Source organism: Oryx dammah, unplaced genomic scaffold (assembly GCF_014754425.2).
Source record: "Oryx dammah isolate SB20612 unplaced genomic scaffold, SCBI_Odam_1.1 HiC_scaffold_14, whole genome shotgun sequence".
Lineage (NCBI taxonomy): Eukaryota > Metazoa > Chordata > Mammalia > Artiodactyla > Bovidae > Oryx > Oryx dammah.
In genome coordinates, this window is record NW_024070198.1 from 14,127,236 (window position 1) to 14,140,328 (window position 13,093).

Below are 13,093 nucleotides of genomic sequence, written 5' to 3' on the forward strand. Positions count from 1 at the left end.
ACATCTTCTTCTAACACCACATTCATCCCTATTGCAGCAATGACATCTGCTTCACTGAAAGTGAAAATCGCTCAGTCGTGTCTGACTCTTTGCGCCCCATGGACTATACAGTCCATGGAATTCTCCAGGCCAGAATACTGGAATGGGTAGCCTTTCCCTTCTCCAGGGGATCTTCCCAACCCAGGGATTGAACCCCAGTCTCCCATATTTCAGGCAGATACTTTACAGCTAAGCCACAAGTGAAGTCCAAGAATACTGGAGTGGGTAGCCTATCCCTTCTCCTGTGGATCTTCCTGACCCAGGAATCGAACCGGGGTCTCCTGCATTGCAGGCGGATTCTTTACCAACTGAGCTATCAAAGCGTCATTACTATTTATTGTCTATATTGCTCACTATACTGTGAGCTTCTTGAAGGAGGGAAATATTTCTTGTTTGTCACTATCTCAAGGACCTAACACAGGGCTGGGCAATGAAGCTGGGGCACAGTAAGTGGCTTTTGAATGAGTGAGCCCTCAGGTCAGCTTGAGAGGCTTTATATTTTATCTTGAAACCAGCTTATGTACAAGAGAAAGCACTAAGGTTGGGTTCAGAATATGTCGGTCTTAGGATCCAGCTACTTTCATTCAGTAAAGCAGCATGAAGTGAGGACCCACCATGTGCCAGGTACTGGGGGGCCAAAAATGAACTCAAGGAATCCAGTCTGGCACAGGGATGTCAAATAGGTTTGACTGTCATGCTATCTTCAATCAATGGGGTGGAAGCTCTAATGACAAGGATTTTGAGACCACCTGTAGGGTAAACCGGTCTGATTGATTAGTAATGTCTGCCATTGAAAGGATTAGAAGTAACATAGATTTGCTACCTGTGGTTGGAGGGAGGTGCAGGTGAAAGCAGATACTTATGACTCGAAAGGCACTTTACTAGTGGTGGGGACCCAGGGAGCCTGGAGCAGGAGTGAGTCACCCTGCCAGGAGCAATCAGGGAGCACTTCACAAAGAATCTGACGTCGGAGCTGGCACTTAAAAGAGTAAGTAGGAGTTTGTCAACCACAGAGCAGGAAGGAAGGACATCCAGGGAACGAAGAGCTTGTCCCAAGGCTCCAAGTTGTGAGAGGACAGCATGTGTTTGGGGCTTGGAGAGGGTGTGGTGGCAGGGAAGACAAGAAGCTTATGAAAGGCCAGCTCCACCCTAGGGAGGAGTTGAGACTTGACTTTAAGTGGTCAAGAAACATGATCAGATTTAGTTGTATGGAGGATGGACTGGATGTGAATGAGAAAGGGGACAAGGACAATGGATTGGGAAGGTGTTGTACTGATGATCCAGGTGAAAGCCTGAGAGGGGTGGGGGACACGTGTGTGTGTGTGTGTGTCTGTGTGGGGGGTGGGGTGGGGTGGGGTGGGACTTAGAGAGGCTGACTCTACAAGATTCAAGGCTGGCTGGCATCAGCAGAAGACTGGCTTTGAGGATTCTGCCCCCAATCCCACTGCCCTTTTCCTTGTTAGCATTTCTGAGCATCCTTCAGCTGTCAGAGGGTAGGTCTCTGACCCAGGGACTGGTGGTCCTTTATCCTAGGTCTATAAAGAAAATAAAGATGGATTTTAAACAGGATAGACACACATTTCACTCACCTTAAACTCCCCTACCACAGAAGGATCTTCATTCTCATCTGATTTGCCTCGAAACAGCTTGAAAGTATCTGAGAAGTCTGTTAGGCCCTCGAATTCCTCTACATCCTCTAGTTCGCAATCATATATCTGCAAACCATCAACAGATTCTTAATTTCTCATTATAACACAGGTGGGATCTAAAATCAAAATGACTGACAATACCAAAGGCACACGAGATGGAGCAACCGGAACTCTCACATTGCCGGCCGGAGTGCATAATGATACACTTCGGCAAAGCGTCTGGCAATTTAAAGTTAAATATCCAGCTACACTGTGATACAGAAGTTGAATTCCTAGGTGTTGATCCAAGAGACATGAAAACATGTCTGCATGGTATAAGAATGTCCACAGCAGCTTCATCATCAGAGAATGGATGGATAAACAAGTCATGATACATCCATACAATGGAATATGACAGCAATAAAAAGGGGCAAACTACTGATAGATGACAACATGACTCATCTCAAAACTACTGTCTTGGGCTATGGAAGCCACACACACACAAACACATATTGTATGAGTCCACTTATACGCAGTATGAAAACAGGCAAAACTGATCTGTGATGATGAAATCAGATCAGCTGTCTAAGAGGATTGGAAGGCTGTTAGGAATTGACTGAAAAGAGGTACACAAAGGAGTTTTCTGGGGAGATGGGAATGTCTGTTGCCTTGTTTTGGCAGTGGTTTATGTGGGTATATGTATATAATCATAACTCACTGAGTGAGTTACTTTACTGAATATAAATTATACCTTGATAAAGAACAAGAAGAAGAGGAGGAGAAGCAAGGAAGGAAAGAGGGAGAGACAGAGGATGGGCTGTGGGGCTGACCCACCAGACTAGTCTATTTCTCTAAATGAGAGGTTCTTTACATGCTGGTGTTTCTTAAGCTACATTGAGATGTTATGACAGTCACATGAAAGAATGTGGATTTTTCCACTTTGATGGAGAAAAACATTTTTTTACCTTTTAATTTTGTACTGGGGGTATGGCCAACTAATAATGTGATAGTTTCAGGTGAACAGCAAAGGGACTCGGCCACACATATGGATACACATGTATCCATTCTCCCCCAAACTCCCCTCCCATCCAGGAGGCCACATAACACTGAGCAGAGTTCCATGTGAGATAATTATTTTAATGGCCTGATCTTTCTCATTTTAAAGTTTATCTTTCTGCTATGTATTGTTCTGAAAAATGTTAGCCTTCGCTTTAGCTTTACTACTGGAAAGCTGAATAAAGAACTAGAAAACTCAAACCCTTAACAGAAAGATCATCCATAACCAGACCTGCCTAGTTCAAAAGCTCATCTCCCTCCTGGACACACAGTTGTGACTGCATGCTGCATGCATATAAAAGGCTCAACCGCTCAGCTGGTAAAATATGCCCAGAATGGAGGACAGAATGAAGCATGCTGATATTTCATGCTGTTTTGCAAGAGCACCATGACCTCTAAGGTCTCCCTTGGTCAAATTGGATAGCCGTTTACAGCCCTAATTAGGGCAGTGCCAACACAATCCGAACCCTCACTCAGCCAGATGTCCCCAAGCCCCAAAGTGGCAGTCACAAAAACCATAAATAACAGCTGTTCTCAAGCCCTGGAAATCTCAGCAAAGCCCAAATCCATCACAAGACAGCTCTCCGAGAGGTGCTCCTGGCCCCTCCTCCCAGCCCCCACCATCAGACCTTTCAGGCTTTCACTCAGCTCTGCCTGCAACCTGTTTTAACGCATATTCATCCTCCACCCACAGTTGCATAGGCCCGAGTACCTTGAGTTTGGAATAACCTTTCTGAATATATTGTCCACATTTTTCATGTTCCCCTGTGGAAGCATAAAATTTACTCCACCAGTCAACAATTTCTTCCTCCTAAAGAAAGACACATCAAAATGGAAAAACCTTAGTGATGACCTGAATTTCCAATCATTGCAGGAAAACTATGTAATGGAAAAGAGAAACAGGTACTTCTGAACCTGAAAGAAGTGAGATTATGTGACTTTTGTTTACACGCATCAAAGCAATAAGAATTCTCCCACCTGGAAGCTGGAGGTGAAGTGATGATCCTTGGCCAATGAAATGTGTGTAGCTTTAATGGCCACAGCCATACTGGGTGATTTTCTAACAGTCTATGGATACATATTCATTTGACTGTTTTTACTCTTTTATCCTGTTGATATTTACATACCACCCTTATGGCAGAAAGTGAAGAAGAACTAAAGAGCCTCCTGATGAAAGTGAAACAGGAGAGTGAAAAAGTTGGCTTAAAGCTCAACATTCAGAAAACTAAGATCATGGCACCTGGTCCCATCACTTCATGGCAAATAGATGGGGAAACAGTGGAAAGAGTGGCTGACTTTATTTTTTGGGGCTCCAAAATCACTGAAGATGGTGATTGCAGCCATGAAATTAAAAGATGCTTACTCCTTGGAAGGAAAGTTTATGACCTACCTAGACAGCAAATTGAAAAGCAGAGACATTACTTTGTCAACAAAAGTCCATCTAGTCAAGGCTATGGTTTTTCCATTGGTCGTGTATGGATGTGAGAGTTGGACAATAAAGAAAGCTGAGTGCAGAAGAATTGATGCTTTTGAACCGTGGTGTTGGAGAAGACTCTTGAAGAGTCCCTTGGACTGCAAGGAGATCCAACAGTCCATCCTAAAGGAAATCAGTCCTGAATATGCATTGGAAGGACTGATGCTGAAGCTGAAACTCCAATACTTTGGCCACCTGATGCAAAAAGCTGATTCATTTGAAAAGACCCTGATGCTGGGAAAGACTGAGGACAAGAGGAGAAGGGGACAACAGAGGATGAGATGATTGGATAGCATCACCGACTCAATGGACACGGGTTTGGTTGGACTCTGGGAGTTGGTGATGGACAGGGAGGCCTGACGTGCTGTGGTTCATGGGGTCGCAAAGAATCAGACATGACTGAGCGACTGAATTGAACTGAACTGATTTCCATACGCAAAGAAGAAGAGGGCAAAAGAGGATGAGATGGTTAGATATCAGCACAGACTCAATGGACGTGGATTTGAGCAAACTCTGGGAGATAATGAAGGACAGGGAAGCTTGGTATGCTGCAGTCCCTGGGGTCATGAACAGTGCGAGGAAACAACATTTACATATACGGGTAAAGTGAAGGAAAAAAAACCCTTTAGTGTGTGTTTACTATTCCACCCTCCAGTATGTGTTTTTCTACTATTTAATTTCCTTAGCCCTTTTAGCCAGCAACACATTGCAAAATAAAGCTCACTAAGCTAAGCATGGGAGAAACTGTTTCTAATTCAAGTTCTACCCTTTACATTATAAGCCATACCCTTATGTTACAAACCACACCACATTAGATATGCTGTTTAAAATCTCTGAGCAACATTTTCTTTACCCACTGAATTGGCTAACACTATCTTTCCACATCATTCTCATAGGGTTGGACATCAAATAAGATGATTAAGAGGAGGAACTTTGGTTATAAAATGTGAAGCAAGAGTACGGAGGCATTATGCTTTGTTTAGACCAGTGGCTCCCAATCTATTCTTGAAAATTGTAATTCAATCAGCCTGGAGTGAGACCTGGCATCCAGGATGCTTTCAAAAGTTCCCCAGGCAATGTGCAGCCAGAGTTGAGAACCTTTGGTGGTTCTTTGGGCAGAAGGGATGGCATTTGGAATCACTTGTGGAATATTCTCACAAACTCCAGAAGGCTGTAGTTTATAGCAGGCTATGACTATAAATTCCACTCAGATTTATAACAAGAATAGATCCTCATCAGACCCACCTGCATCCTAATCTACCTAGGAAAGAGTCAGGTTGCCCAAAATAGTATGTCATCAGCAACACAGCTCCTATTTCATCAGGGGGTGAGACAGAAGAAATAATCAAGAAAAACTATTTCTTCTCTGTGTACAGTATACATATGTTTACACATACAGTTATTTCCCCTCTGTGGATTAGTAAACCCAATCCTGGATTTAAAAACAGTTGTTTTTTTTTTTTTTTTTACATATCAGCTATAGGAAAATACATGAATTATAAATGTAGCAAATTGTATAAAACAGTTACCTTTTCTGTTAGCTGTTCATCACATATATGGTCAGGAAGAAGGCAAAACATGTATAGGTCACACGGAGGTAAAGACCCATGAGCATTAGGTTGAACAAGAAAGAGAAAAAGAGACATTATTTTTCAACCATCATTTATATTATCAATATTTTGATGGTTTATTTATTTAAGATGATCTCATTAAAACACATCTTTTTGGTTTCAACACATCTTTTTGGTTTCTTCTCTGAAAATGTGCAAAAGAGTTATAAACAGTATTAAAACAAAAGGCTTGGAGGTAGTCACCCACGTCCCATTTTAATAGAGTTAGATAATCTCTGTCCACCAGCACAGTGATTACATAGGGCGTTGGGGGATTAGCAGGGTATAATCGTTCTTCCTGCCCCAAACCTTTCATTCCATTTAGCTTTTAAAGTATATTCCCAGCTGGCTTAATTCTCATCTCTTCAAAAACACCTGTTGCAATATCCTGTTTATACCCAGCATGATTGCAATATCATTATTAACAAGCATCTTTTCTTGTTTTTTCCCCATGTTGATGTTATAGTACCAAATACATATCCATCCATCAAAGTTGTTCTGTGATGTCAAGTCTCTCACTGACCAAATCCTTCCCTTTTGAGTTTCTGCATGGAGAATCTACCAGGAGATGAAAGAATTGACAGCTAGGATGTTGGGGTTTGACTTTTCTCTTGGTACCTGCTGGAACATTAGCCAAGCTCGCCCTCAGGGGCAGTTTGAAGAACTGTTGCCTCCTAACTTCATTTCCAATATAAGGGAACTGTGATTCCTCACTACAGGCACTTCCTGCAGGGAGTGCGGGATGGCTATGAGGCTTCTTTTGCAAGTGCCCCTCAGCATTTTCCAGATCAACTTTTGTTCAGCACACAGAATTGCCAAGAGAAGCAGAGAGGCAGATAGAGGTAGCAATTCTATTAGATTAGTATCAAAGTGTGATTAAGAGTTAAATCATCACAACTGAATTGAGATTTTGGAGAGAGGGATTTTACACCAAAAGTGTTTGCACATTCTGAATTCAGATTTTTAGAATCTTTTTATTCACATCTATTTTCATCTATTTGAAACCTTTTCAACAGTTGATTTTAAAAGCATTTTCAAAACAGATTGCTGATGTTAAAATCTAGAATTAATACAGGAAAATGTATTCATGTCCACTTGCTCGTAACTTCACATGGAAACGTAACTGAAGCAACTTGAAGTAACTTGCTTCATTACATCCACAGGGCACAGCAGATTCTCCCCTGAAGCTTAAAACAATCACATTTGTTTAAAGATCATCTTTCGCTCCAAAATCTAGAAAGAATCTGAAAGGAGAGTTCAAGTCTCTAGAGCGAAGTCCCTGCAGCCCCAGGCAGCTTCGTGCGTTTTCTTATCATACATACATGCACTGTCGTTGGAGAAGCCATTTTGCTGAGTGCTGTTGACATACTGCTTAAGCACTGGAATTGGAAGGCAATCGTTGAAACGGCCATATAGGAATGTCCATGACATCTGGCTAGCACTTAGTGATCCCCCCACCCCCGTGTTTATTTCCCACTTTACTTGTGGTGGTGCTGAGACCATCAGACAAGAGCTGTCACAGTCACTGCAGGGTGGTGGTATGAGTTTCTGTGAGTGTGAGACTGTCACCTGAAGCCACAGCCTCCAGCTTCCATCATCAGCACAGTGCTGACCCAGTCCCTCAACCTACCCATATAAAAGGTTCGAACTGAGTCAGTAGTAACAGACATTCATCACACACACAAAGCATGAACATGTAACATACACAGCACACGTTACATGTGTGTATATTATGTGTGTTACATGTGTGGACATATTTTACATGTACACATAATCCAGGACATCAGCAAGCTGGTCATTGGCTCTTCCAGAGCTCAACTTTGCTCATTTGACTTTGCATAGATGAGCCCTGTCTTCCCCAATGAACAGATGGAATCAGATTTTTAGAGGCCATTCCGAATAGCCTTTCTTATCAACACAGTATACGTCCACTAGGTGTTAGGAGAGCAGCTGATTAAAGTGATATATAGTATGTGAGAATGATATGATCTTCCTCAATCCCACTGGGTTGCAACTTAAAATATGTTGTAAATTCAGCTTTCACTGTGTGTTGCTACAGTAGCCTCATCTCTTAACTACTGGGAAGAAATGAATGAGACTGGGGCATAGGTGACTTTATTCTTTTTCTTGATCCTCCATACCTGTCAGAAGGCACAAAGACCTGCTTGACAATGGAACCTGGGGGCAGATCACAGGGTAGTATCTTAAACTGGCTTTTTCCATAGTAGTTGTGAAAATGTACTTAAAAGATCTTAAGTATATTATACTTCTCCCTGGGCTACTACTGTTTTATTGAAAATATCTGGGGTTGTTTATAAAGTAAACACAGTGGTTTTGCAAATTTGATATTGTCGTTTCTGACTGCAGAGGGTTCTCAGGGAATAGAATCAAACACACTGCTACGCGGTGCTGGCTGTGGAACCCACATTTAATATGGTCCAGTTGTTAGTGAGTTTAATGCAGTGAGAAGAAAGTAGATTTCTTTAAAGGCACTGTTTATGGACCTAACACATTAAAGTGCAATCATGTGTACTTTCTGGCCAGTTTGCACATTAAAACATGCTGTGAAAGTCCATCATGAATGCCAACAGAAACAGGGAGATATTTGATGTTTTCTTTTTTCTGGGCTGAGAACTCCCCGCCCCAGCCCTTTCCTTCTTGTCAAACTGGATGGAATGGTTTTTAAAATAGGGTCCTGAGTGAGCATTTCCACCAGTGTCTTAATTTCAAAACCACAGTGAATATAAAAGTCAGGGATATCCCATACACTGACAAATAGAGTCATTAAAAATCCATGACTCTTCTGTTTCATTTAGGGGGAAACGAACTGGTGTGCTCCGTGTATCTCTCTTCTGAATGTTGTGATGCTGTATATTTGGTCCTGAGATTGCTCTTGCAAATGATACCCACTCAGACCATCCACATCAACAGTTCTCACACCTGCCTGCACGTTAGAATCACTTGGGGAGATTTTAAAACTTATTGTTGTCCAGCTTCCCCTCCCTTGTGCAGAGTGCAGCACAGGTCCAAGTATTATTTTAAGCATCCTTGGTGACTGAGGGGAGAGTACATGAGTTCACACAATGTCACCAAAGCTACTGATGAATGTAAGAGCCAGGTTCTTTACTGTGATAAGTTCGTTTGTTATCTTTAGTCGCATTGAATGGTTGTTTGACCGAATTCATCTAACGCTTAGATACCTGGAAGATAAAGCCAATATCATTCAATGAATGATCAGTTCTAAGCCTACCTTTGAAGCCAGTAATGGCTTGGTGTCCTCTATTTCAATAACAACGTCCCGGCAGGGTGGGGTAGACAAAAAGGAGGCTGCAAGACAATTTCATAATCTAAGATACTTACAAAAATATAGTGGTAAGCTTTCTATTTCAAGTTTAACAGCCACACAGTGGATGGTAGAGTTTGCTCCTGGACGAGACTTACTAAATGGAGAAGACCACACCGGACTGTAGAAAAATAATCCAACAATTCACCACTTTTCCCAAAATATGATTGGTTTGAGACATTTTAAGGGGATTATCTGGCCTGTTTTTTTTTTTTTTTTTTCTTTCACCTGAGATAGTTAGCCCAATGCCTGTAGATAGGGAATGCTAAAAAAAAGCATTTTATCAACATATGTCTTTAGAGGATGCAGGAGTGATACTGGGGCCCCAGGGGGCTACAGAAAAGGAGCCTCTTTTTCACGGGATCTAAGACACAGAAAAGCAAAGCAGGGTGAATAGGCACATTTCAGGGCTGAAGTTGCAGCGGCCTCTTTCAACCCCAGTTCTTACCAGTATGCTGCTGGTACTAAGTTGCTTCAGTCGTGTCCGACTCTGTGCGACCCCACAGATGGCAGCCCACCAGGCTCCTCCGTCCCTGGGATTTTCCAGGCAAGAACACTGGAGTGGGTTGCCCTTTCCCTTCTCCAATGCATGAAAGTGAAAAGTGAAAGGGAAGTCGCTCAGTTGTGTCCGACTCTTGGTGACCCCATGGACTGCAGCCCACCAGGCTCCTCCGTCCATGGGATTTTCCAGGCAAGAGTACTGGAGTGGGGTGCCATTGCCTTCTCCCTCTTACAATATATGTAGAGAGAAAAGGCACCCATCCTGACTTTAAATAATTCCCAGAATATTTGTGGCTCCAGAGTCTGGGGTTAGAGTGAGGGCTCATGAGTGGGCCCCCTGGGGCTCACCAGATTTGGTTCAGCTGAATGGGGTGCCAAAGCTTCAACTTGGGGCAGGATGGAGTGAGAGGTACAGATGCCCTTTATGAATGAAGACATCAGGCAGACAGACAGTCATCAGAAGGCCAGAACCCAGACAGAACAAACTCTGCCAAGCCAAAAGAACTTTTTGTTTGACCAAGCAATTGATGCATAGGACATAAAGGAGGGAAAACACATTCTTTAAGCACCTGCCATGTGCTGGGCAGTGGGCTAAACTGTTTACATACATGATCTCATTTAACCCCTCAAAAATCTTGTAGAATAAGTGCATATGTGGCATTATACCCATTATAGAGATTAAAAACAAACAGACTGAGGCTCAGAAAAACCAAGTCTGCTTCAGGTTGAACAATCAATCACAACTGGAAGTAAGTAATCTAGGTCTCTCTGACGTTAACGCTTGTGTTTTAACTGTCATACCAGAGTACAGAGCAAAGCAGGCCCTCCGTAAATGTCAAAGAAATGATCGGGGGAACACTGGGGAAGCAGAGGAGACTGACACTGAGAATCTATGATCCACCAGTTGCTACGCTGTTGCTAGGTGGCTGAGTATCCATGTGGCCCACCCAGGTCTATCAGCAGTCTCTGTGCTTCCAAGATAGCTCTCCCCCAGCTCCCAACAACTGCAGCAACACAGAAGGGTGAGCGGGCAGCATGCTGGCAAACTGTACGGGGGGTCCTTTCTGTATCATCAGTTCTCCACTTCACAGTCCTCAGGTCAACAAAACCTTAGGGAGGGGAGGCAAGTTACTCTGTGTGCTTCCCCCACGAGACCAACCAAGCATATCCCTGCACTCTTACCTCAATTTGGTTTAAACAAAGTATCAGGTGGATCTAAAATAACAGATTCTGGTCTTGGGAACACTGTGTTCCCCATTCACCCTAAGAATTTTCCTCTTCAGGACCTCTCTGAAGCCTTGACCACATTAACTACATAGAATTATGAACCAGGAGGACTCTGTCTGCCCCTGACCTATTGACATACATAAGTCCACTCAGATTCCGAGGCCAGAGAAAATCTGCATTTATATCTTCCTAATGATTTCACATATTTGTGTCAAAGAGTGTTCCCTCATGAAAGCAGTAGGAAGAAACACCAGGAAAACACTTTCTCTCCATTATATTATAATCCCAGATAAAAGAACACCTGCAGTTGTATGAATCCTTGTTATAAAAATGTTGCTGTTTAGGCACCATCTATTCAGCACAAAATGCTTTTCATGGGAAATGTATGGATAAACACATGTACGGTTTTGCACAAGTGTGACTGTGGATTTTTTTCTCTCTTCTCTGAATCAGGGATTCGGGATGCTCAGACCCACAATGCAGGTAAGTTTCAGAGGCCCTGTAAAATCAATACCAAACCTTATGGAAGATTACACAGAACCAGTTCGCAGCACAGCTGCTCAAACAGAAGACATCTGTTTCAGTTTTGAGGCCGCTAGCGATCAGCTGAATGGGTGTCAGTTCTCTGCTGGGTCTAATCTCACCAGCATAGGGGCTCTAGGATCTTGCTCATGGGTGGGATCCAGTCCCCAGCCCCTAACACAGTCTCTGGCACATGATAAACTAAAAAACAAGTAATTCTTGAATGAACAAGTGCAAAATGCTATCCATATAGTTATTATTTCATATAGAACCCTAAGATAATACTATAGCCTGCTCTATCACTTACTTATTAATTATGTGACCCAAAGCCAGGCATTTAAACTCAGCAGGTATTATTTTTTCCTCCATCGGTAACAATGAAATCATATGTTTCAATCACATCACAAGGATGTTGTGATACATTAATGAGGTGGAACAATACAGAGAAAGCAATTTAAAAATTCCCTGCTCCTTCAGTGCTCACAGAGGGGCCCCTGTATCTCCCATCAAAATATTTATCATGGCAAACTGCAATCACCCATTGTCTCGTGTGATTTTTCTGCTGGACAACACACAAAAGAATGTTTTTTCCAGGAGCAGGATATTTCAGAAGGTAACAGCTTCAGCATCGGGCCCCTCCAAAGGAGGCCAGGATTCAAGGAGAGCTCTGCCACTTACTAACTGTATCACCTTGGGAAGGTTACACCTTGGGAAGGCGTGCTGTCAATCAAACTGTTCCCTCATCTGCAAAACCTGGAGAATAAGTACTTGGACCTTGAGAACTTGGTAAAGATGAAATCAGTTCAACATGAAAAGACCCAAGATGTTACTTAGAGACCTGGATTTTCCTTTTTTAAAAACTGGAGGATAACTGCTTTACAATGTTGTGTTAGTTTCTGCTGTACAACGTGACTCAGCTGTAAGTACGCATGCATGCCCTCCCTCCCGCCTCCCCACCCCACCCTTCTAGGTCATCACTGAGCTCCAAGCTGAGCTTCCTGTGCTACACAGCAGCTTCACATTATCTGTTTTACACATGGTTGTGTATTCATGTCAATGCTACTTTCTCAGTTCCTCTCTTGCATTTACCTTTTAGCTGTGGTACGATGTCCTCCTTTCCTGCATAAGGGTCACAGCGAAAGCGGTCCAGGCGATCAATTGTGCACTGGCCCACGACGGGCTTGCGCCCGAACTGCCGGTGGTCGATGACCTTGATCACCAGCGGAGGCATGTACAGTTCCTCCTTGGGCAAGAACTGGGGAGGGAGGTGGGTCACAGAGGTAGATGTCACTTCTCTCTACAAGTCCTGACAAGGGCAGCTTTGCCAATTAACTCCCCCAAAGGGACCATCTCAGGCTCTCTCTGCCCATTTGGCATAGGCCCAGGGCCCCACAGTGAGCAGTTCAGTAACAAGCATGACAAGCCAGCAGCCTAGAGCCGAAGGGCCTGAGCTCTGAACCAGATGCCTGAGGTCAAATCCCTGCTCTGCCACTGACAGCTGCATGACATGATCTTAGGGAACCTTTCTGTGTCCCAGGGATCTCAATAACAGTAGGGTTGCTGAATTAATGAACATGAAGTGCCTAAAACTGTACCTTAGTGCCTGGCTCTGTTAACAGGGTGTGAAGTCAGCACTTTGTTAGAATTAGTTAAAATTTAGAAATGACTGAGGTAAAACTGAACCTTCACAGGA

The 13,093-nt window shown here is 43.1% G+C and overlaps 1 protein-coding gene across 2 annotated transcripts in view; it reads right to left on the bottom strand.

Annotated features, from left to right (window-relative positions):
• The window catches only part of MYOF (myoferlin), a 177,808-nt gene that overhangs the window by 25,398 nt on the left and 139,317 nt on the right, over positions 1 to 13,093 (bottom strand). For both annotated transcript variants that reach the window (XM_040254539.1, XM_040254538.1), the window contains 5 exons: positions 12,490 to 12,655; positions 9,058 to 9,134; positions 5,727 to 5,738; positions 3,436 to 3,534; positions 1,629 to 1,754 (listed from right to left, as the gene is read on the bottom strand). In XM_040254539.1, coding sequence (XP_040110473.1) covers positions 1,629 to 1,754; positions 3,436 to 3,534; positions 5,727 to 5,738; positions 9,058 to 9,134; positions 12,490 to 12,655 — 480 coding nt within the window. The remainder of the gene's footprint in view (positions 1 to 1,628; positions 1,755 to 3,435; positions 3,535 to 5,726; positions 5,739 to 9,057; positions 9,135 to 12,489; positions 12,656 to 13,093) is intronic.